General features: G+C 48.5%; 1 protein-coding gene across 3 annotated transcripts; it reads left to right on the plus strand.

Annotated features, from left to right (window-relative positions):
- Positions 1-2,302: 2,302 nt before the first annotated feature.
- On the plus strand, positions 2,303-24,888 carry ENTPD4 (ectonucleoside triphosphate diphosphohydrolase 4). Of its 3 annotated transcripts, XM_039698327.1 has the most exons (13): positions 2,303-2,368; positions 3,564-3,669; positions 4,322-4,513; positions 6,574-6,779; positions 9,258-9,408; positions 9,485-9,588; positions 11,630-11,689; positions 13,030-13,184; positions 15,813-15,979; positions 19,178-19,539; positions 20,801-20,876; positions 22,644-22,805; positions 24,335-24,888. In XM_039698327.1, exons 2-13 carry the CDS (start codon positions 3,596-3,598, stop codon positions 24,555-24,557), a joined length of 1,932 nt encoding a protein of 643 aa, XP_039554261.1. In that variant the 5' UTR covers positions 2,303-2,368; positions 3,564-3,595; the 3' UTR covers positions 24,558-24,888. The 3 variants fall into 3 exon arrangements, with proteins under 3 accessions (XP_039554261.1, XP_039554259.1, XP_039554260.1); XM_039698325.1 differs by lacking the exons at positions 20,801-20,876; positions 22,644-22,805; positions 24,335-24,888 and having other exon boundaries at positions 12,931-13,184; positions 19,178-19,598; XM_039698326.1 differs by lacking the exons at positions 20,801-20,876; positions 22,644-22,805; positions 24,335-24,888 and having other exon boundaries at positions 12,931-13,160; positions 19,178-19,598.

The following is a 24,888-nucleotide window of genomic DNA, read 5'->3' on the forward strand; positions in this document are numbered from 1 at the left end:
AGCCGAATTGGAACTGGGTGGGATTTAAGCTCCTTCCAACCCCAAACCATTCCAGAGTCCTGCTCTGCCCTGACCCCTCGCATGGCCTCGGTGAAATTGGTTAATTCTGATGGGTTTCACCACTTCAGGGCAAATAAACGTGTTTAAAATGGGATTAAAAACAGTGAAGAGAAAACACTGGAATGAGGACTTAGAATGAGCCTTCTGCCACAGCACAAGCAGAGAAAAAAATCCCCTTTACTCACCTCAAAGCCAGCGCTGATCCAGGAGCTTTGGAGTGGGAACATTTAAACGAACAAACGCAGAAATGCCGGGAGGAAAATCCCTTGGGAGACCCTTCCAGCCTCATCCCTCCTCCCCACAGCCCGGCCGCTCCTGCCGGCCCCGGGACAGGGACCCCTTGGGGGAGCTGCCCGTGTCCCGGGGCGATTCCTCTCGGAGGAGCCCCGGTCCCCAAAGCTGCTCCTTCAGCGCGCCCTGCCCAGCACGGACCGGCCCCGGCTCTCCCACATTGCAGGGATGCTTGGAAACTGCGGGGTTGCCATGGGGTTCCGGCAGGACTGCGGCCAGGGACGGCCAGGGCCTCCGGATGGAGCCATCCCATCCCGTGAGTCCCGAGGGGGGCTTGGCCCGTCCCTGGGAACCACCAGCCCTCTCCTCTCCTCTCCTCTCCTCTCCTCTCCTCTCCTCCCAGCACTCCCTGGGGACAGGGAAACCTTTGCCTTATTGCCTTCTATTCTTTCCCTTTTTCCTTCCTTTCCACTTATTCCTTTTTCCTTTCCTTTCCTTATTCCATTCCCCTTTCCCTTCTCTTTTCAACTTTCCTTTGTCCTTTCCTTATCCCTTTCCCATTTCCTTTTCCCTTCTCTTTTTCCTTTCCCCTTCCCTTTTCTTTTCCTTGTTCCTTTCCCCTTTCTTTTTTCCTTTCCTTGTTCCTTCCTTTTTCCTTTCCTTATCTTTTTCCTTTCTCTCTTCACCTTCCCTTTCCCCTTTCCTTTTTCCTTTCCTTGTTCCATTCCCCTTTCTTTTTCCTTTCCCCTTCCCTTTCTATTCCTTGTTCCATTCCCCTTTCCCTTCTCTTTTCAACTTTCCTTTCTCCTTCCCTTATTCCTTCCCTTTTCTTTTCCTTATTCCTTTTCTTTTCCTTATTCCCTTTCCTTTTCCTTATTCCCTTTCCTTTTCCCTTCCCTTTTTCATTTCCCCATTCCTTATTCCATTCCCTTTTCCTTCTTCTGTTCCAATTCCCTTTTCCCTTCCCCTATCCCTTTTCCCTTCCCATTCCCTTCCCCGGGATAATTCCCACCCCAGACCCGCTCCTCCCCAGCCCCTCCCGGATGGATTCCAGCCCCGCCGTCCCTGCAAATCCCGGCTTTATTCCCTTTATTCCCACCCCATCCCGGCCGGGAGAACCGTCCCCATTCCTGCGGGGCTCCTGGAGCGGGCACGGGCGCTGCTGCCGCTCAGTGGCACAACACGGGAGAATTCCCCTTTTCTCCGTGCAATTTCCTCCCCTTCCTTGTTTTTGGGGATTTTTTTTGGTTTTTTAAAAATCAAATTAATGTATTTGTTCTTTAGATGGTAAATATTGAGATGTTTATTACAGCTGCTACAACCACTGGAGAGTTATAACAATAGAATTCAAAATATCGGTATAGTGATAGCTGTAAGCTGAATTGATTCCAAAATATTGACACATGTATAAGTTTATTTCAAAATATTGACACTTTTATAGCTATACATTTAATATATTTCAAAATGTTGACACACTTGTAAGTATAAATTTTATATATTTCAAAACAGCAACACAGTTATAGCTACGAATTGAATGTATTTCAAAATAAAGTCCCATTTTTAGCTACGAATTGAATATATTTCAAAATATAGTCACGTTTTTAGCTACGAATTGAATATATTTCAAAATATAGTCACGTTTTTAGCTACAAATTGAATATATTTCAAAATAAAGTCACATTTTTAGCTACGAATTGAATATATTTCAAAATATAGTCACGTTTTTAGCTACGAATTGAATATATTTCAAAATATAGTCACGTTTTTAGCTACAAATTTTATATCTTTCACAACATTGACAAAGTTATGGCTATAAGTGTTATCTATTTCTCCGTTGTGGTATATTTATAGCCATAAATGCCTGTTTCTGCCGTTAACGGTGTTTTTATAGCGATTTTTGCTGGTTTTACCGGCAGCGCGCGCGGCTCGTGGCCACGCCCACACCATGGCCACGCCCCTAAGCCACGCCCCCGGGGAATCCCTTCTCGGTCCCGCAGTGACGTCAGCGCGCTCTGCGTCACGTCCGGCGGCGCACCCGGAAGTGGCGTAGGCCGGTTGCCATGGGGCGGCCCGGGAGGTGAAGTTGGGGGAGAGAGAGAGAGAGAGGGGGAAACAGCGGGGATGGGAATGGAAACGGGAATGGGACCAGGAATGGGACCGGGCCCGGGGCCGGAACGGAACCGGGGATCGGGAACGGGATCGGGAACGGGATATGGGAACGGGACCGGGGAATGGGACCGGGGAATGGGAACGGGAATGGGAATGGAAACGGGAATGGGACCAGGAATGGGAACGGGACCGGGGCCGGGATCGCCGGGGGCCGCGGGGTGCGGGGGGAGCCGGGCGGGGCCCTGCGGGACGGTGGCGGCCGTGGGGCCGGGCGGGGGCTGGACCGGCTCGTTCCGCGCCGCGTCCCTTGCTCGTCCTTGCCTCCGTCCCGTTTCCCCGTCCCGCTATTCCATCCCGTTCCCTTATCCCTTACCCCCATCCCGGTGTCCCATGTCCCCTCCGTTCCCGGCTCAGCGCCCCGGTGGCCCCTCGGGTGGGATCTTCCCCCCCGTCCCGCTATTCCATCCCGTTCCCCTATCCCTTACCCCCATCCCGGTGTCCCCATCCCGGTGTCCCATGTCCCCTCCGTTCCCGGCTCAGCGCCCCGGTGGCCCCTCGGGCGGGATCTTCCCCCGGGACAGCCCCGGCTGCTCCCTGAGGGGCCATTCCTGCATTTCCTTCTTTCCTTTCGAGTTTTGCCGGTGCTCGATCCTGCCGGGGGTCCCAGAACGTGCTGTGGGTGGGAAGGAGCTTAAATAGCGCCCAAATCCCCCTCAGCACCGAGCCCGGCACCCCCGCTGCTCCAGCCTGGGGCCGGGATCCAGGGCAGCCCTCCGGGAATGCCATCCCAGCCCCTCCCGCCGTGCCCGGGGTGATCCCGTGTTCCACCCCTCTGGAGTCCTGCTTTCCTCTGGATTCCTGCTTTCCTTACCCGGGAAAGCCCAGGGAGGGAAGGGAAGGGAAGGGAAGGGAAGGGAAGGGAAGGGAAGGGAAGGGAAGGGAAGGGAAGGGAAGGGAAGGGAAGGGAAGGGAAGGGAAGGGAAGGGTCCCATCCCAGGGTGTTCCTCAGGGATCTCCCAGGGCTCTGCAGGGATCCAGCTGCCTCAGGGATCTCCCAGGGCTCTGCAGGGATCCAGCTCCCTCAGGGATCTCCCTGAGCAGGGATCCAGCTGCCTCAGGGATCTCCCGGGCTCTGAGGGATCCAGCTGCCTTGCTTTCCCCAGGAGCAGAGCCGGGATGGCTCAGGGCACGTGGGATGTTCCTGGTCCCTCCGAGGTCACCGGCTGAGGCTCCTGAGCTCCTGTGCTGCCCCGCTCCCACAATGGGCAGGTAAGGGTCCCAGAGGGACTGTGGGACCAGTGGAGAGGCTTTGGAGGGAAGGACAGGGAACCTAATCACGGGAATGGTGTCCTGAGTCCTCTCAATCCAGAGCAGAATCCTGGAATGGGTTGGGTTGGAAGGGGCTTTGGGGATCATCCCACCCTGCCATGGCAGGGACCCCTCCCACTGTCCCAGGGGCTCCAGCCTGGCCTTGGGCACTTCAGGGATCCAGGGGCAGCCCCAGCTCCTCTGGGAATTCCATCCCAGCCCCTCCTCAGTGTCCCATCCATCCCTGCCCTCGGGCAGTGGGAGCCATTCCCTGTCCCTCCATCCTTGTCCCCAGTCCCTCTCCAGCTCTCCTGGAGCCCCTTCAGGCCCTGGGGACTGCCCTGAGGTCCTCCCAGATTTCTCCAGGACCATTCCCTGAATCCCAAGCCAGGCTTTTCCCTCCTTCCTGGCTCTAATTTTCCTGAGATTTTGAAAGAAAGGCAGGAGGTAAAAAGGAGCTGCAGCCCCAAACCCAGCGAATCCCACGGGATCCTTCCATCCTCCTCAGCCCCCCTCCCAGGGGTGGGGCAGGAGTGGGAATTCCATCGGAATTTTCCCGCGTTCAGCACCAAACCCATCACTCAGTCCTCTCGTTTGTCCCTTGGGATTCCAGGCTCAGCATCTCCTGCCTGCTGCCGGCCTCGTGGCACTTCAGCCTGTCGCCCGTGGGGTGTCCCCGGGTGCTGAACGCGTCCCTGCGGCAGCTGCTGCTGCTCGGGGCGGCCGCGGCCGCGGCGGCGCTGCTGCTCTGCTCCCTGCTGCTGGTCCGCGGCAAGCACCGCGCCCGGGAGGGGAAACTCCACAGGTGAGAGGGTCTGGAGTTCCATGGGAAACAGGGAATGGAGCCTGGGGAACGGGGAAATGCTGCTCTGCTCCTGATCCACGACAAGCACCGCGCCTGGGAGGCCAAATTCCACAGGTGAGAGGGGAGGGAATCCTTGGGAATGCTGCTCTGCTCCTTGCTGCCCATCTGAGGCAAGCACCGCGCCTGGGAGGTGCTCCACAGGTGAGAGGGGAGGGAATCCATGGGAATGGATCCTGGGGAATGGGGAAATGCTGCTCTGCTCCTGATCCACGGGAAGCACCACATCCAGGATGGCAGATTCCAGAAGTGAGAGGGGAGGGAATTCCACAGGAACAGGGAATGGAGCCTGGAGGAAAGAGGGAACAATCACAGGTCTCCCTGCTCCTGATCCTCAGCAAGCACCAGGCTGGGATGGCAGATTCCAGAGGTGAGAGGGGAGGGAATCCATGGGAAACAGGGAATGGGGAAGTGGTGCTCTGCTCCTGATCCACGGGAAGCGCCAAGCCTGGGATGGGAGATTCCAGAGGTGAGAGGGGCTGGAGTTCCATGGGAACCAGGGAATGGAGTCTGGGGGAAAGGGGAAATGCTGCTCTGCTCTCTGCTCCTGATCTGTGGGAAATACAGCAGGACAGCCCAGGATGGGAGATTCCACAGGTGAGAGGGAGGGAATTCCATGGAAAACAAGGAAATGGAACTCTGAGGAAAGAAGGAAAGAATTCCATGGAAAACAGGGAATGGAGCCTGGGGGAAAGGGGGAACACTTCAGGTCTCCTGATCTGTGGAAAGTATGGCAGGACAGCCCAGGACAGGAGATTGCACAGGTGAGGGGAGGGAATTCCATGGGAAACAGGGAGTGGAGCCTGGGGGAAAGGAGGAAAGAATTCCATGGAAAACAGGGAATGGAGCCTGGGGGAAAGGGGGAGTGCCTGGTCTGAGGGAAGTACTGAGCCCGGAATGGGAGATTCCACAGGTGAGAAGGGAGAGAATTCCATTTAAAACAGGGAAATGGAGCTCTGGGAGGAAAGGGGGGAAATTGAACTTGGGGGAAAAGGAGGAAAAGATTTCCATGGAAAAGAGAGAAGTGGAGCTCTGGGGGGAAAAGGGAAAAGAATTCCACGGAAAAGAAGGAAATAGAGCTTGGGGGGAAAGGGGAAACACTCTCAGGTTGTGTTGGTGGTACAGAAAGTAGCTTTCCCCATCCATCTTTATCTTGCCTAAAAGAAAACATTTCCTGCTTTTTTTAGGAGGCTTTTCAGGGGTTTATATTTTATGCCTCTGTAGGAGCTGTAGGGATGAAAATTCTCTATAATAAAATTTTTTTGGGAATTGCTTTTGCCATTTGCTGTGGGAATTTGATCCTTGAGGTTGGCACTTCTGTGGTAGTTTCTGGGGTCCTCAGGACAAGTGATTGGATCTGACTCCATGTTCTTAGAAGACTAATTTATTATTCTATTCTATTATATTGTATTATGGAATGCTGTACTAAAACTATACTAAAGATAGAGAAAGGATACAGACAGAAGGCATAACAAGAATGAATAATGAGAACTGCTGACTCTCCTGAGTCCTGACACAGCTGGATTGGTCATTTGTTTGCTTGGTCATTAAGTGAGAACAGTTCACATGCTGGATAAACAATCCCCAGCCACATTCCAAAGCAGCAAAACACTCTCTGAGGCTTCTGAGCTTCCCAGGAGAAGAATCCTGGGCAAAGAGGATTTTTCAGGAAATATCACGGTGACACACTTCTCTTGGAATTTTCTGTGACATAGGGGCAGGAATGGCCTCCTTCTGCCAGAGGCACGGAGAGATGGGATGTTGGGAAGGAATTCCTGGCTGGGCTGGAATTCCAGAGGAGCTGGGGCTGCCCCTGGATCCCTGGCAGTGCCCAAGGCCAGGCTGGAGCCCCCTGGGACAGCAGGAGGTGTCCCTGAGGGTGGCACTGGATGAGATTTAAACTCCCACCCAACTCATCCCAAACCCACCCAGTTCTGAGTGTGATTTTCACCAAAACACCCACAGGGAGCCAAATCCCCTGCAGCAATTCCCATTTTCCCCAGGTACCTGGCCAGGGTGACGGACACGGAGGCCACGGACACCGGGAACCCCAACCTGAGCTACGGCATCGTGGTGGACTGCGGCAGCAGCGGCTCCAGGGTGTTCGTGTACTGCTGGCCCCGGCACAACGGCAACCCCAAGGACCTGCTGGACATCCAGCAGATGAGGGACAGCTCCAGGAAACCCGTGGTGATGAAGATCAAACCAGGTACTGAAAAAACATGGAATTTCTCCATGGTTTCCTCTCCTAGCTGTGCTTCCTGCACTGCAAAGTGGCTGCATAAAGGATATTTCAACCTTGAGAGCATGGAACAGCTCCAGGATTCTTTGGGGTTGGTTTGCAGGAGTTTAACACTGAAATGGGGCAGGAGGGAGAGGGTTTTCCATGGGACAGCTCCAGGAAACCCGTGGTGATGAAAATCAAACCAGGTATGGGTAACACGTGGAATTTCTCCATGGTTTCCTCTCCTAGCTGTGCTTCCTGCACTGCAGAGTGGCTGATAAGGGAAATTTCCAGGTGGGAGAGCTCCTGGGTTCGTTGGGATTGGTTTGCAGGAGTTTAACACTGAAATGGGGCAGGAGGGAGAGGGTTTTCCATGGGACAGCTCCAGGAAACCCGTGGTGATGAAGATCAAACCAGGTGCGGGCACAAACGTGGAATTTCTCCATGGTTTCCTCTCCTAGCTGTGCTTCCTGCTCTGCAAAGGGGCTGATAAGGGAAATTTCCAGGTGGGAGAGCTCCAGGTTTCTTTGGGATTGGTTTGCAGGGAGTTTAGTGGAGGTTAAAGATTGAAGTAGGCAGGAGGGAGAGGTTTGTCCATGGATAAGGCAGGTGCTGTCCTCACAACATCCAGCAGATGAGGGACAGCTCCAGGAAACCCGTGGTGATGAAAATCAAACCAGATACTGGCACAAATGTGGAATTTCTCCATGGTTTCCTCTCCTAGCTGTGCTTCCTGCACTGCAAAGTGGCTGATAAGGGAAATTTCCAGGTGGGAGAGCTCCAGGTTTCTTTGGGATTGGTTTGCAGGGAGTTTAGTGGAGGTTGAAGTTTAACATAGGCAGGAGGGAGAGGTTTGTCCATGGATAAGGCAGGTGCTGTCCCCATGACCAACTGGACATCCAGCAGATGAGGGACAGCTCCAGGAAACCCGTGGTGATGAAAATCAAACCAGGTATGGGCAAGAACGTGGAATTTCTCCATTATTTCCTCTCCTAGCTGTGCTTCCTGCACTGCAAGGGGTCTGGATAAGGGAAATTTCCATGTTGTGAGTGTGGAACAACTCCAGAGTTTTTAGGGGTTGGTTGTAGGGAGTTTTGTGGAGTTTAAGTCTGGAGTGGGGCAGAAGTGAGAGTTTTGTCCATTGGACAGGAAAAGGAAAAGGTGGTGATGAAAATGAAGCCAGGTACTGGGAGAAACATGGAATTTCTCCAAGATTTCCCCTCCTAACTGTGCTTCCTGCACTCCAAGGTGCCTGGATAAAGGATATTTCCACGTTGTGAGTGTGGAAGAGCTCCAGGTTTCTTTGGGATTGGTTTGCAGGAGTGTTGTTGAGCTTAAGCCTGGGATGGGGCAGGAGGGAAACAAGGGAGTGTCAGCAACAGGAAAATGAGCAGGAAAATCACACCAGGAGGAACATGGAAATCATGGAAAACATCTCCATTATTTCCTCCCCCAACTTGGCTTTTTGCACTCCAAGGAAATTTCCAGCTGGGAGAGCTCCAGGGTTCTTTGGGATTGATTTGCAGCAGTTGAAGTCTGGAATGGGGCAGGAGAGAGAGGTTTGGCCATGGATAAGGCAGGTGCTGGTCCTGTTATAATTTACCTTTATTCTCTTTATTTGATGAAGAAATAATTGTGTTCCTGTGAAGTTATTTCAGCCAATTATTATCAATAATTATGTAAATAATTATGTAAATAAATTATGTAAAAAATATCACACCAACACAAATTTTATTTAAGTTCTAAAGGGTGCTCAGTGTCACCTTCATCCTTTTTTTTCACCCATTTTCCCCCCATTTTTTCCCTATCTTTTCCTTATTTTCCTCTATTTCCTTATATTCCTTATTTTAAACTCCCTGCAAACCAATCCCAAGGAAACCTGGAGCTGTTCCATGCTGGAAATTTCCCTTTTCCAGCCCCTTTGGAGAGCAGGAAGCACAGTTAGGAGAGGAAGTTGTGGAGAAATTCTATGTTTTTCCCAGCTCCTTGTTTGATTTTCATCACCTTTTCCTGTCCCATGGCAAAACCTTTCTCTCCTGCCCCATTCCAGGTTTGAGCTCCACAAAACTTCCTACAAACCAATCCCAAAGAAACCTGGAAATTTCCCTTTTCCAGCCCCTTTGGAGTGCAGGAAGCACAGTTAGGAGAGGAAATCATGGGGAAATTCCATGGTTTTCCCAGTACCTGCTTTGATTTTCAACACCACCTTTTCCTGTTGCTGTCCCATGAAAAACCTCTCCCTCCTGCCCTATTCCAGACTTTAAAATTCCTGGCAAACCAGTCCCAAAGAAACCTGGAAATTTCCTTTACAACGCAGGGAGTTAAGAGAGGAAAGCACCACCAAAAATAAGAATTCCATAATTTTTACAGCTGATTTCCCACTTCTCTTCATTCTTTTGCTCAGGATTTTCCAGGGAATGCTGCAGCTGGAGCTGCTGCACTCCCACTTTTGTGTTTTCCCAGGAATTTCTGAGTTTGCCAGCTCTCCTGACAAGGTCAGTGATTACATCTCACCCCTGCTGAGCTTCGCCGCCGAGCACGTGCCGCGCTCCAAGCACAAGGAGACCCCTCTCTACATCCTGTGCACTGCAGGCATGAGGATCCTGCCCGAGAGGTCATTCCTGCTGGGTTTTTGGGGAATTCCAGCTGAATCCCAGCTTTTTTTAAGCCTTTTCTGTGGAATTTTGCAGCCAGCAGAAGGCCATCCTGGAGGATCTGCTCACGGACATCCCCGTGCACTTCGATTTCCTCTTCTCTGACTCGCACGCTGAGGTGATTTCTGGGAAGCAGGAAGGTAGGTGGGCCTTGGGAAAGTGGCTGGGAAATATTTGGGATTTCCAAGCAATGATTTGGGGTATTTTTTACTGGTTTTTCAAATTCTGCTTTGCTTGAGAGCCTTTATTCCTCAGGAAAGGAATATTCCTCTGTTCCTCTGGAGTGCGGGGGTGGGAGCTCCTGATGGGCCAAAGTTTGGTGATTATCTCTGAAAATTTACTGGAATTGGATCTGGAAAACATTTAGGAATTCCAAGGGATGATTTGGGGTATTTTTTATTGGTTTTTCAAACCCTGCTTTGCTTGAGAGCCTTTATTCATCAGGAGAGGAATATTCATTTGTTCTTCTGGAGTCTGAGGGTGATGGGAGCTCCTGATGGGCCAAAGTTTGCTGATTATCCCTGAAAATTTACTGGAATTGGATCTGGAAAACATTTAGGATTTCCTCTAATGGAATTGAATCTGGAAAATATTTGGGATTTCCTCTGATAGAATTGAATCTGGGAAATGGGATTTCCAAGGGAAGGTTTGGGGTGTTTTTGTTGCTTTTTCAAGTCCTGCTTTTCTTGAGAGCCTTTGTTCCTCAGGAGATGGTGGGAGCTCCTGATGGGCCAAATATTTTCTGATTATCCCTGAAAATTTACTGGAATTGAATCTGGAAAATATTTAGAATTCCCTCTAATGGAATTAAATCTGGAAAATATTTAGGATTTCCTCTAATGGAATTGAGTCTGGAAAATATTTGGGATTTCCAAGAGGGTACTTGGGATAGTGTCGTTGCTTTTTCAAATCTTCATTGGCCAAATCTTTGCTGATAATCCCTGAAAATTTAATGGAATTCAATCTGGAAAACATTGAGGATTTCTAAGGGATTATTTGGGGTGTTTTTTATTGGTTTTTCCAACCCTGCTTTGCTTGAGAGCCTTTATTCCTCAGGAAAGGAACATTCCTCTGTTCCTGTGGAGTGTGGGGATGTGGGAGCTCCTGATGGGCCAAAGTTTGCTGAAAAAAAGAAAATTTACTGGAATTCAATCTGGAAAATATTTAGGAATTCCTTTAATGGAATTGAATCTGGAAAATATTTGGGATTTCCTCTAATGGAATTGAGTCTGGAACATATTTGGGATTTCCAAGAGAATAATTGGGATGGTTTTGTTGCTTTTTCAAATGCTGATTGGCCAAATCTTTGCGGATTATCCCTGAAAATTTAATGGCACTGAATCCATTTCCTCCAGAGGGAGGGGAAGGATAAATCACAACATTCCTGATGGAAGGAACTTTGCAGGTTGAGATGATTTTGAAAGCAGGGATATTTTTATGTGATCACCAGAGCCTCTTCCCCTTGGCATCCCCCTCCCGGGTGACAGCGACATGTGCCGTGTCGGTGCGGAAGCCTGATTGCTCATTCCCCTCGCGCAGTCCCCAGGAAGAGGTGGGCGCTCTGGAGTTATTTAGGAATTCCTTTAATGGAATTGAATCTGGAAAATATTTGGGATTTCCAAGGGATTTTGGGTGAATTTTTTGTTGCTGGAAAATAGTTGGGATTTCCAAGAGAATAATTGGGATGGTTTTGTTGCTTTTTCAAATGCTGATTGGCCAAATCTTTGCGGATTATCCCTGAAAATTTAATGGCACTGAATCCATTTCCTCCAGAGGGAGGGGAAGGATCAATCACAACATTCCTGATGGAAGGAACTTTGCAGGTTGAGATGATTTTGAAAGCAGGGATATTTTTATGTGATCACCAGAGCCCTAAAATCCCTTTAAAATTTCATTTCCTTCAATTCTTTCCTGAATTTTACACATCAAAGTGTCTTTAATTCATTCCGCCAGGAATTTTGTCATGGCATTGACCTGGGAGAGGAGAAAATCACCAGGAATTCCTGATGGAATGAATGATTTCCCAGGAATGTTTCACTTCTACAATTTGAAAATAAAAATGAGCAATAACAGAACTGAACTCACACAGAAAAAAAAATAAATTGAAATGTTTCAATCTGCTTTCAAGTTGATAATCCAGCTATTCCTGAAGTTCCAGATCTGCTTTATTCCCACCTGCAGGAGTCTATGCATGGATTGGGATCAACTTTGTCCTTGGAAGATTTGAGCACACGGACGATGGTGAGGAGCTGGGGGGGGGCTGGGGCTCCAGGTGGGGATTTTCCAGCCAGATGTTGGGATGCAATTCCAGCCAGATGTTGGGATGCAGTTCCAACCATGGGAGTTGCATTTCCAGATGTGGGATTCAATTCTAACGTGGGAGTTGCATTTCCAGTTGCGGGGATGCAATTCCAGCCAGATGTTGGGAAGCAATTCCAACCATGGCAGTTGCATTTCCAGATGTTGGGATGCAGTTCCAGCCATGGCAGTTGCATTTCCAGATGTTGGGATGCAGTTCCAACATGGGAGTTGCATTTCCAGATGTTGGGAAGCAGTTCCAGCCATGCCAGTTGCATTTCCAGATGTGGGGATGCAGTTCCAACATGGGAGTTGCATTTCCAGATGTGGGGATGCAGTTCCAGCCAGATGTTGGCAGCTGCTGCAGGGGTTGGGTTGGCTCCACTCCCCCCTGGAGCTTTAACAGCCACAAACAGCAGCTCCACTGCACCCTCCCTGGCTGGATCCCCGGGATTTTTCCCTGTCTCCCACTGATTTTTCCCTACTTTCCACTGATTTTCCCTTATTTCCCATTGATTTTTCCCTATTTCCTGCTGATTTTTCCCTCTTTCCCACTGATTTTTCCAATGTTTTTCCCAGAGGACGAGGCAGTGCTAGAGGTGCAGGTCCCTTTTTCCCTGTTTCCCATGGATTTTTCCCAGTCTCCCACTGATTTTTCCCTATTTCCCACTGATTTTCCCTTATTTCCCACTGATTTTCCCTTATTTCCCACTGATTTTTCCCTATTTCCCACTGATTTTCCCTTATTTCCCACTGATTTTTCCCTGTTTCCCACTGATTTTTCCCTATTTCCCACTGATTTTTCCAATGTTTTTCACAGAGGACGAGGCAGTGGCAGAGGTGCGGATCCCAGGAAGCAAGTGCAGTGATTTTTTTCCCAGTATCCCGTGGATTTTTCCCAGTTTCCCATGGATTTTTCCCTGTTGCCCACTGATTTTTTCCCTGTTTCCCACTGATTTTTCCCAGAGGACAAGGCAGTGCTAGAGGTGCAGGTCCCTGGCAGAGGGAGCACAGGGATTTTTCCCTGTTTCCCATGGATTTTTCCCATGGATTTTTCCCGTTTTTTCCCAGAGGATGAAGCCGTGGTGGAGGTGCAGGTCCCTGGCAGTGAGTGTAGGGATTTTTTCCCTGTTTCCCATTTATTTTTTCCCTATTTCCCATGGATTTTTCCCGTTTTTTCCCAGAGGATGAAGCCGTGGTGGAGGTGCAGGTCCCTGGCAGCGAGCACAGGGATTTTTCCCTGTTTCCCACTGATTTTTCCCATGGATTTTTCTGTTTCCCAGAGGATGAAGCCGTGGTGGAGGTGCAGGTCCCTGGCAGCGAGCACCACGATCCCATTTTCCGCAAGAGGACCGTGGGCATCCTGGACATGGGCGGGGTCTCCACGCAGATCGCCTACGAAGTGCCCCAAAGTGTAAGCCTTGCCTCCCCTCGCCAGGTCATTATCCAGGAATTCCCCTTCCCTCGGGGCTAATTTTAACACATTTTCCTTTCTTTCCCATCCTTTGGAATCCTCCATCATTCCATTCCCAAATAATTCCTTTGTTTTTTTTCATTCCCATTGCTCAAATCTTGCATTAATCCTTCATTTTTAGTCTTTGTGCACCATTTTAAATCCCTTACGTTCCAAAATTTGCCTCCTGGGGCTTAAAACCCAAAAATTCCTGGTGGTTCCTAAGTAAAACTTCCCATAAAAATTACTTTTTCCTTAATTTTTACCAGAAATGGAATTAGTTCTAAATGTCACAGAATTGCTTTGTCCCAAACTGAACATAAATTGCTCCAATTCCACTGAGCTCTGGAACAATTCCTGAGTTTTTCAAGCTGAACTTCCCATGAAATTAATTGGGAATTATCTGAAGGAAAAACAGCATCAAATCCCTATGTTTGGCTCTGTTCTAATAATGGATAAATTGAGTTTTTAAATCCTGTGGAATGACGTTTCCCTAATTAATTCCCTAATTTCTCTGTTTTAATTAACAAAGGGTGTAAGAAAATATTTGGAATTATTAAAATTGAGACATTTGGCTCCAGAGCAGCTCCAGTCAAATATCAGCTGGGAAACCAGGGATGAAAATTCCTGCCTGTGGGGGGGGGTTTATCTGAGCATAAATGGATAGAAAATGGGAATTTTGGTCATGGAATCTCTCCTGGGAATCAGGAATGAGGGGGGAAGTGAAGCACTGAATTCAGCAGCCACAATCCACATTTTTCCATGGGAGAAGAAAATTCCAGGCTCCACAGAAGCAATTCTGGGCTTTGCAGGGCCAGGAATTTGAAATTCCAAGATTTTGCTGTCCCTGTGAAGTGATCTTTTTCAAAATGATGTGGGAAATGACCATTCCCAAGGAAAAGTCTTTTATTTTGTTCTCCCTGTGAAATGATCTTGGATTTTCCAAATAAAATGGGAGAGATGATCCTTGCTGAGGAAAACTCGGTTTTTTTGCTCTCCCTGTGAAGTAATCCTGTTTTTTTTAAACAAAAAATATGGGAGAGATGATAATTCCCAAGGAAAATTCTTTTCTTTTGCTCTCCCTCTGAAATAATCTTGGATTTTCCTAATAATGTGGGAGATGATCATCCCTGAGGAAAACTCCTCAAATAACTGATTATCAAGGGCTGGAAAGAATTGGAAAAGCTGCCCAGGGCAGTGTGGAGTTCTCATTCCTGGGAATATCCAAAAACCACGGGTGTGGCACTTCAGGACTCTGGGACTGATGATCTTCAAGGTCTTTTCCAAGCAGAACAAATCTACAATCCTGTGGGAATATCCTTTATGCAGAGTGCAGGACACACAGACAGGAGAGGGGAGTGCTAAAGGGATGAGTGAGGGGTGAAATTAAAGGTGTCTGAGACATCCCAAAAAATTCATTTTAGGATCAGAACCATCCCAATGATTCCTGATTTTGCTGATGATCTTCAAGATCTTTTCCTAGAATCCTGTGGGAATATCCTTTATCCAGAGTGCAGGACACACAGACAGAGAGGAAAGCACTAAAGATGGATGAAATTAAAGGTGTCCAAGACATCCGAAACAATTCATTTTGGGATCAGGACCATCCCATTGATTCCTGATTTTGCTGTTGGGTTGATGATCTTCGAGATCTTTTCCAACAATGCCATGGGAATATCCTTTGTCCAGAGTGCAGGACACACAGACAGGAGAGGAAAGCTTGAAAGAGATGAGTGAGGGGTGAAATTAAAGGCCTTCAAAACATCCCAAAAAATTCATTTTTGGATCAGGACCATGCCAATGATTCCTGATTTTGCTGTTGGATTGATGATCTTCAAGATCTTTTTCAACAATACCATGGGAATATCCTTTGTCCAGAGTGCAGGACACACAGACAGGAGAGGAAAGCATGAAAGATGGGTGAAGTAAAAGGTGTCCAAGACATCCCAAACAATTCATTTTTGGGTCAGGATCATCCCAGTGATTCCTGATTTTGCTGGATCAGGATGCAGGAAGCACAGACAGGAGAGGAAAGCACTGAAGAGATGAGTGAGGGGTGAACTTAAAGGTCTTGATGATCTTCAAGATCTTTTCCAACCAGATCACCTCCACAGTCCTGTGGGAATATCCTTTATGCAGAGTGCAGGACACACAGACAGGAGAGGGAAGCACTAAAGAGATGAGTGAGGGGTGAAATTAAAGGCCTCCAAGACATCCCAAACAATTCATTTTGGGGTCAGGATCATCCCAGTGATTCCTGATTTTGCTGGATCAGGATGCAGGAAGCACAGACAGGAGAGGAAAGCACTGAAGAGATGAGTGAGGGGTGAACTTAAAGGCCTCCAAGACATCCCAAACAATTCATTTTTGGATCGGGATCATCCCAGTGATTCCTGATTTTGCTGTTGGGTTGATGACCTTCAAGATCTTTTCCAAGCAGAACACCTCCACAATCCTGTGGGAATATCCTTTATGCAGAGTGCAGGACACACAGACAGGAGAGGGAAGCTTGAAAGAGATGAGTGAGGGGTGAACTTAAAGGTGTCTGAGACATCCCAAACAATTCGTTTTAGGATCAGGATGATCCCAGTGATCCCTGTTTTGCTGCTGCAGGAGGAGGTGGCCAAGAGCCTGCTGGCAGAGGTGAACCTGGGCTGCGATGCCCACCAGACGGAGCACGTGTACCGCGTGTACGTGGCCACCTTCCTGGGCTTCGGCGGCAACGCGGCGCGGGCGAGGTACGAGGAGAGCCTGCTGGCCAGCAGCCTCCTCAGGAACAGGTACCTGGCTCCCTGGGGTGGGGCTGCACGCCTGGCTGCCAGGGTTCTGGGATGAGCGAGGAGATGAGGACCTTGAGTCTGTTCCAGAAGGTTGATATGTTATATTACATTATGTTATATTATATATACATTACATTACATTACATTACATTACATTGCATTACATTACATTACATTGCATTACATTGCATTACATTACATTGCATTGCATTGCATTACATTGCATTGCATTGCATTACATTGCATTACATTGCATTACATTGCATTGCATTGCATTGCATTGCATTACATTGCATTGCATTGCATTGCATTACATTGCATTGCATTGCATTGCATTGCATTGCATTACATTGCATTACATTACATTATATTACATTGCATTACATTGCATTGCATTACATTACATTACATTGCATTACATTGCATTACATTGCATTACATTACATTGCATTACATTACATTGCATTACATTGCATTGCATTACATTGCATTACATTGCATTACATTGCATTGCATTGCATTGCATTACATTGCATTGCATTGCATTGCATTGCATTGCATTACATTGCATTACATTACATTATATTACATTGCATTACATTGCATTGCATTACATTACATTACATTGCATTACATTGCATTGCATTACATTGCATTACATTACATTATATTACATTACATTACACTATATTACGCTATATTACACTATATTACATATATTACATTACATTACATTATATTACATTACATTACACTATATTACGCTATATTACACTATATTACATATATTACATTACATTACATTATATTACATTACATTATATTATATGCTATACTAAAACTATACTAAAAAGAATAGAAAGAAAAGATTCATCAAAAAGCTAGAAAAGAAAGAAAAATAATAATGACAAAAGCTCGTGACTCTCAAAGAGTCTCAAAGACTCTCAAAGAGTCTCAAAGAGTCCACACAGCTAGGCCATGATTGGTCATTAAGCAAAAAGTCTCACATGGACCAGTCAGAGATGCACCTGTTGATAAACAATGTCCAGAGCACATTCCACAGCAGCAGAGAGTTGAATAAGAATAGTAAGATAGTTGATAAGAATAATAAGTTGATAAGAATAATGACAAAAGCTCTATTACATTACATTATGCTATATGCTATACTAAAACTATACTAAAAAGAATAGAAAGAAAAGATTCATCAAAAAGCTAGAAAAGAAAGAAAAATAATAATGACAAAAGCTCGTGACTCTCAAAGAGTCTCAAAGACTCTCAAAGAGTCTCAAAGAGTCCACACAGCTAGGCCATGATTGGTGATTGAGTAAAAAGTCTCACATGGACCAGTCAGAGAATCACCTGTTGATAAACAATGTCCAGAGCACATTCCACAGCAGCAGAGAGTTGAATAAGAATAGTAAGATAGTTGATAAGAATAATAAGTTGATAAGAATAATGACAAAAGCTCATGACTCATAGGGCCCACACAGCTAGGCCATGATTGGTCATTGAGTAAAAGTCTCACATGGACCAGTCAAAGGTGCCCCTCCTGACAAACAATGTCCAGAGCACATTCCACAGCAGCAGATGGTTATTGTTTGCATTTCTTTTTTGAGGTTTCTCAACTAAAATAGGAGAAAAATCCTAACAAAGGATTTTGATAAAGATGTCATAGTGACAGGGCGGCTCCATGCTATAAGAATAATAAGTTGATAAGAATAATGACAAAAGCTCATGACTCATAGGGCCCACACAGCTAGGCCATGATTGGTCATTGAGTAAAAGTCTCACATGGACCAGTCAAAGGTGCATCTCCTGACAGACAATGTCCAGAGCACATTCCACAGCAGCAGATGGTTATTGTTTGCATTTCTTTTTTGAGGTTTCTCAACTAAAATAGGAGAAAAATCCTAACAAAGGATTTTGATAAAGATGTCATAGTGACAGGGCTGCTCCATGCTGGGAGAGCCAGCGAGGAGCAGCCTGGGGGGGTGGGGGGTGGCCCTGGAAGGGTGGGAATGATCCTGGGTGTTCTGTGGGGAGATCACAGCACTTCAGTGGGGGAAGGGGAGAGATTGGGTTTGGGGAGGGAATTCCCAATGTGAGGGTGCTGAAGGGGATGGAATGGAATTCCCAGAGGGGCTGTGGCTGCTCCTGGATCCCTGAAGTGTCCAAGGTCAGCTTGGAGCAGCCTGGGCTGGTGGGAGGTCAACCTGGAAAGGTGGGAATGATGGAATGGCATGGGAATTATGGAAGGGAAAAGATGGGAGGTGGAGAGGGATTCAGGCTGAGGAATTGGAGGAATGGGTTCAGCTGAAAAAGGCGGAATTTAAGTTGGATTTATGGAAGGAATTCCTGGCTGTGAGGGTGGTGAGGGCTGGGATGGGATTCCCAGAGAAGCTGAAGTGCCCCAGGTCAGCTTGGAGCAGCCTGGGCTGGTGGGAGGTGGCCCTGGAAAGGTGGGAATGATCCTGGATGTTCTGTGGAGAGATCCCAGCACTTCAGTGTGGGAAGGGAAACTCTGGGAAGCGGAGAGGGATTCCTCCTCAGGAACTGCAGTCACGGGTTCAGCTGAAAAAGTGGAAATTTAAGCTGGGCCTTGCTGAGCTGGGCCTTGCTGAGCTCTCTCTGTCCCCCAGGCTGCTGGGCAGGCAGCGTGGGCTGAGCCGGGCCTTGCTAAGCCGGGCTTGGTAAGCTGGGCCTTGCTGAGCTGGGCCTTGTTGAGCTCTGTCCCTGTTCCCAGGCTGCTGGGCAGGCAGCGTGGGCTGAGCCGGGCCTTGCTAAGCCGGGCTTGGCTGATCTCTGCCCCTGTCCCAGGCTGGGCTGAGCTGGGCAATGCTGAGCCGGGCAATGCTGAGCCGGGCCTGGCTGATCTCTCTCCCTGTCCCAGGCCCTGCTAAGCCGGGCCTGGCTGATCTCTCTCCCTGTCCCGGGCCCTGCTGAGCCGGGCCTAGCTGATCTCTCTCCCTGTCCTGAGCCCTGCTGAGCCAGGCCTAGCTCATCTCTCTCCCTGTCCTGGGCCTGGCTGATCTCTCTCCCTGTCCCCGGCCCTGCTAAGCCGGGCCTAGCTGATCTCTGTCCCGAGCCCTGCTAAGCCAGGCCTAGCTGATCTCTGTCGCGAGCCCTGCTAAGCCGGGCCTGGCTGATCTCTGTCCCGAGCCCTGCTAAGCCGGGCCTAGCTGCTCTCTCCCTGCCCAGGCAGGCCGGGCTCAGCCCGCAGGCCCCTCTCCCTGACCCGTGCCTGCCGCGGGACGCGCAGGACGAGCTGCGGCACCGGGGGCTGACGCTGCACCTGCGCGGCACCGGCGACTTCCAGCTGTGCCGGGAGCGGCTGCAGCCGCTGCTGAACCGCACCAACGGCACCCGCGGCTCCCTGAACGGCGTCTTCCAGCCGCCCGTGCACCTGCAGAGCAGCGAGTTCTACGGCTTCTCCGAGTTCTACTACTGCACCGAGGACGTGCTGCGCATGGGCGGCGACTACAGCGCCGCCAGGTTCGCCAGGGCCGCGCAGGTGAGAGACAGGGGATCCTTTTCTGCTTTAGAACATCTGCAACGGTGTTGTTCCCCAAGTTCTGCAGCAAAACATTGCTTTAAGAGATCCTAAATCCATAAATTCACTGAAGCTGTGAAGGTGACAGAAATGGGATCGGTTCCTAATTTAGAACAGCTCTCCATGTGGATTTTATTCCCAAAGTCCTGAAGCAAAACATTGCTTTAAGAGGTCCCAAATTCACTTAAGAGGTCCCGAATTCATAAATTCACTGAAGCTGTGAAGGTGACAGAAATGGGATCGGTTCCTAATTTAGAATAGCTCTCCATGTGGATTTTATTCCCAAAGTCCTGAAGCAAAACATTGCTTTAAGAGATCCTAAATCCATAAATTTACTAAAGCTGCACAGGTGGAAAAACAGATCAATTCCTAATTAAAAACAGCTCTCCATAAGGATTTTATTCCCAAAGTCCTGAAGCAAAACATTGCTTTAAGAGGTCCCAAATTCATAAATTCACTGAAGCTGCGCAGGTAAAGGAAAAGAGATCCATTTCTAATTCAGAACATCCACAAGGATTTTGTTCCCCAAGTTCTGCAGCAAAACATTGCTTTAAGAGATCCTAAATTCATAAATTCACTGAAGCTGCACAGGTAAAAGAAAAGAGATCCATTTCTAATTTAGAACCTCCTCAAGGATATCATTCCCAAAGTCCTGAAACAAAAGGGATTGCCCTAAGGGATCCCAAATTCCTAAATTCACTGAAGCTGCACTGGTGAAAAATGGAGATAAATTCCTAATTTAGAGCATCTCTCCACAAGGATTTTGTTCCCAAAGTCCTGCAGCAGAACTTAATTCCTTAAGAGATCCCAAATTCCTTAAGAAATTTCAAATTCTGTAAGAAATCCCAAATTCCTAAATTCGCTAAAGCTCATAGGTGAAAAAAAGGGATCAGTTTAACATTAATTCCACCCCAAATTCCAAATGCGGGTCAAAATATTCCCATGAAATTTGGGATTTTCTTTACAGGATATTCCAAGACAGTTGAACATTAATTCCACCCCAAATTCCAAGAGTTGAACATTAACTCCACCCCACATTCCAAGTGTGGATCAAAATATTCCCATGAAATTTGGGAGTTGCCTTCTGGATATTCCCAGAGAGTTGAACATTAATTCCATCCCAAATTCCAAATGTAGATTAGAATGTTCCCACAAAATTTGGGATCCTGGATATTCTCAGAAAATAGAACATTAATTCCACCCCAAATTCCAAGTGTGGATTAAAATATTCCCATGAAATTTGGGAGTTGCCTTGCTGGATATTCCCAGAGCCACCCGGTGGTCGGTGCTGCGGGAACGCTTCGAGCGCGGCCTCTACGCCCCCCACGCGGACCTGCACCGCCTCAAGTGAGCGGGGCCGGGCTTGGCCCTGGCTTGGCCCGGACCTCCCTCCTGCCAGGGCCTCTCTGCCTGTGCATCACTGGAAGTGGGAAAAAAACTTGGGAAAGGCCTGAAAATTGTGAAAAAACCCCTTGGAAAAGCTGAGAATTCCGTGTTTAATTGTGGCCCGTGGTCACTGGAATGCTGAGCTGAGCTTATCTCCTTCTCCTTGATTGATCCCACTGTTCTGGCTAATCCCACCCAACTGCCAGGGCCTTTCCATTTCATGGAAGTGGGAAAAAATCTTGGAAAAGCTGAGAATTCCGTGTTTAATTGTGGCCCGTGGTCACTGGAATGCTGAGCTGAGCTTATCTCCTTCGCCTTGATTGATCCCACTGTTCTGGCTAATCCCCCCCAACTGCCAGGGCCTTTCCATTTCATGGAAGTGGGAAAAAAACTTGGGAAAGGCCTGAAAATTGTGAAAAAACCCCTTGGAAAAACTGAGAATTCCATATTTAATTGTGCCCCGCGGTCACTGGAATGCTGAGCTGGGTTTATCCCACTCTCCCTGACTGATCCCACTGTTCCTGGCTAATCCCACCCAACTGCCAGGGCCTTTCCATTTCATGGAAGTGGGAAAAAAAACTTGGAAAAGCTGAGAATTCCTTGTTTGATAGGGATAAACTCAGCTCAACCACTTGTGCCCAGTGGTTGCTGTAATGCTGAGCTGAGTTTATCCCATTCTCCCTGACTGATCCCAATGTCCTTAACTGGTCCCACTGTTCCTGGCTAATCCCAGGACTGCCAGGGCCTTTCCATTTCATGGAAGTGGGAAAAAAACTTGGAAAAGCTGAGAATTTTGTGTTTAATTATGCCCTGCATTTGCTGTAATGCTGAGCTGAGCTTATCCCATTCTCCTTCAGTGATCCCACTGATCCCAAAGTCCTTAACTGATCTCACTGTCCCTGACTGATCTCACCGTCCCTGATCCCGTGTTTCCTGGCTGATCCCATTTTTCCTGCCTGATCCCACTGTCCCTGACGCCACGTTTCCTGCCTGATCCCACTGTCCCTGATCCCACCACTGTTCCTGACTGATCCCACTGTCCCTGACTGATCTCACTGTCCCTGATCCCGTGTTTCCTGGCTGATCCCATTTTTCCTGCCTGATCCCACTGTCCCTGATCCCATATCTCCTGGCTGATCCCACTTTTCCTGGCTGATCCATCCCACTGTCCCTGATCCCGCATTTCCTTGCTGATCCCACTTTTCCTGCCTGATCCCACTGTCCCTGACGCCACGTTTCCTGCCTGACCCCACATTTCCTGGCTGATCCCATGTTTTCTGACTGTCCCTGATCCTGTGTTTCCTGCCTGATCCCACTGTCCCTGATCCCATTTCTCCTGGCTGATCCCATTTGTCGTTTCCTGGCTGACCCCACAGTTCCTGCCTGATCCCACTGTCCCTGATCCCATTTCTCCTGGCTGATCCCACTGTCCCTGACCCCACATTTCCTGGCTGACCCCACATTTCCTTGCTGACCCCACATTTCCTGGCTGACCCCGCTGGCCCTGATCCCATTTCTCCTGCCTGATCCCACTTTTCCTAACTGATCCCACTGTCCCTCATCCCATTTCTCCTGCCTGATCCCATTACTCATTTCCTGGCCGATCCCACTACCCCTGATCCCACGTTTCCTGCCTGATCCCACTGTCCCTGACCCCACATTTCCTGGCTGACCCCACATTTCCTGGCTGACCCCACATTTCCTGGCTGACCCCCCTGCTCTCCCCAGGTTCCAGTGCTTTAAGTCCGCCTGGATGTTCGAGGTTTTCCACCGGGGCTTCTCCTTCCCGGAGAGCTACGGGAGCCTGAAGACGGCGCTGCAGGTCTACGACAAGGAGGTGCAGTGGACCCTGGGGGCCATCCTCTACCGGACCCGCTTCCTGCCCCTCAGGTACCCCTGCAGTCTGGGGGAGCTTGGGGAAGGGCAGTTGTGGCGTGGGAAGAGGTGGTGATCCCTTAAATTGGGGATTTTAGAGCCTCGTCCCCAAAATGGGCTTGGATTCCTGAAGAGGAATTTTGCCTCCATTTTCCCTCTGCTCTTTTCCAGGGACATCCTCTCAAAAATCTGGGAAAAGCCTTTGGGAGAGGATTTTGGGATTGGGAATGTGTACTTTTCAGAGCCTCAACTCGTACTTTATAGATCCTGTTCCCTAAAATGGGCTCTGATTCCTACCCTAAGCCCAGCTGGAAATGGAATTTCGCCTCCAAAGCCTGTCCGTTGTCCCTCTGCTCTTTTCAGGGACTTCCTCTCAAAAATCTGGGAAAAGCCTTTAGGAGAGGATTTTGGGAATGGGAATTTGTGCTTTTTAGAGCCCCAACTTGTGCTTTTTATTCTTATTCCACCAAATGAGCTCTGATTCCCACCAAGCTGGAAGCAGAATTTTGCCTCTAAGACGTTCTCATTGTGCTCTGATCTTTTCCAGGGTCATCCTCCCAAAAATCTGGGAAAAGCCTTTGGGAGAGGATTTTGGGGATGGGAATGTGTGCTTTTCAGAGCCTCAAATTGTACTTTATAGATCCTGTTCCCCAAGATGAGCTCTGATTCCTACCCTAAGCCCAGCTGGAAGTGGAATTTTGCCTCTAAGACGTGCCCGTTGTCCCTCTCCTCTTTTCCAAGGACATCCTCTCAAAAATCTGGGAAAAGCCTTTGGGAGAGGATTGGGGATGGGAATTATGCTTTTTTGAGCCCCAATTTGTGCTTTTTAGAGCCCAAACTTGTGCTTTTTTTCTTATTCCACCAAATGAGCTCTGACTCCCCCAAGCTGGCCGTGGAATTTTGCCTCTTAAAACATGCCCATTGTCCCTCTCCTCTTTTCCAGGGACATCCTCTCAAAACTCTGGGAAAAGCCTTTGGGAGAGGATTTTGGGGATGGGAATTATACTTTTTCAAGCCCAAATTTGTGCTTTTTAGAGCCCCAACTTGGGGTTTTTTTCTTATTCCACCAAATGAGCTCTGACTCCCCTAAGCTGGCAGTGGAATTTTACCTCTAAGATGTCCCAGTTTTCCCTGTGCTCTTTTCCAGGGACATCCTCTCAAAAATTTGAGAAAAGCCTTTAGGATAGGATTTTGGGGTTGGGAACTTGTGCTTTTTAGAGCCTCAAATTGTGCGTTTTCGATCCTGTTCCCCAAGATGGGCTCTGATTCCTACCCTAAACCCAGCTGGAAGGGGAATTTTGCCTCCAAAGCCTGTCCATTGTCCCTCTCCTCTTTTCCAAAGACATCCTCTCGAAAATCTGAGAAAGGCCTTTGGGAGAGGATTTTGGGGATGGGAATTATGCTTTTTTGAGCCCCAATTTGTGCTTTTTAGAGCCCAAACTTGGGTTTTTTTCTTATTCCACCAAATGAGCTCTGACTCCCCCAAGCTGGCCGTGGAATCTTTGCCTCTAAGACGTCCCCGTTTTCCCTGTGCTCTTTTCCAGGGACATCCAGCAGGAGAATTTCCGTGGGATTCACTCCCACTGGAGGAGCTTCTCCTTTGTGTACAACCACTACCTGTTCCTGGCCTGCTTCCTGGTGGTGCTGCTCTCCATCCTGCTCTACCTGCTCCGCCTGCGCCGCATCCACCGCCGGCTGCTGCCCAGCGGCCCCTCCCCTCCCCTCTGGCTGCAGGAGGGGCTCCCCCCGCAGAAAATCCCGGGCTAGGCTCCAGGGTGGAGGATCCATCCACACACACACACAGAAAAAAGCCATTTTTGCCTCAGGGTTCCTCCTTTTTTTGCCCCTTTTGGAGAAGCGGAGTTGGGGTGGTGAGGGAAAAATGCCAAAAAAAAAAAAAAAGACTTTGCTGGGAATGTTGCACTTGGGGTGTGCAGGAGAGGATGGGATGAGTTCCCACCTTTGGGAGAGGCTGAAATCCCACAAGGAGCTTGGATTTTCCTTGCTGGATTCCAGCATTGCCATCCCTGCTCTCACTTTGGAGTCTCAAAGAATGGGAAGTTCCAAAAGCAGGGATAAAAAACAACAAAAAAAAAAA

The sequence above is a fragment of the Passer montanus genome, unplaced genomic scaffold (genome assembly GCF_014805655.1).
Source record: "Passer montanus isolate IOZ18808 unplaced genomic scaffold, ASM1480565v1 scaffold123, whole genome shotgun sequence".
In the NCBI taxonomy this organism is placed as follows: Eukaryota; Metazoa; Chordata; class Aves; order Passeriformes; family Passeridae; genus Passer; species Passer montanus.

Excerpts from the sequence above, each read along its gene's own strand:
- ENTPD4 (XM_039698327.1), top strand. The coding sequence starts at position 3,596 with ATGTTCCTGGTCCCTCCGAGGTCACCGGCTGAGGCTCCTGAGCTCCTG. Across the intron at positions 3,670-4,321 it reads CCCGCTCCCACAATGGGCAG|GCTCAGCATCTCCTGCCTGC; the intron begins GTAAGGGTCCCA and ends TTGGGATTCCAG. Across the intron at positions 9,589-11,629 it reads GATTTCTGGGAAGCAGGAAG|GAGTCTATGCATGGATTGGG; the intron begins GTAGGTGGGCCT and ends TCCCACCTGCAG.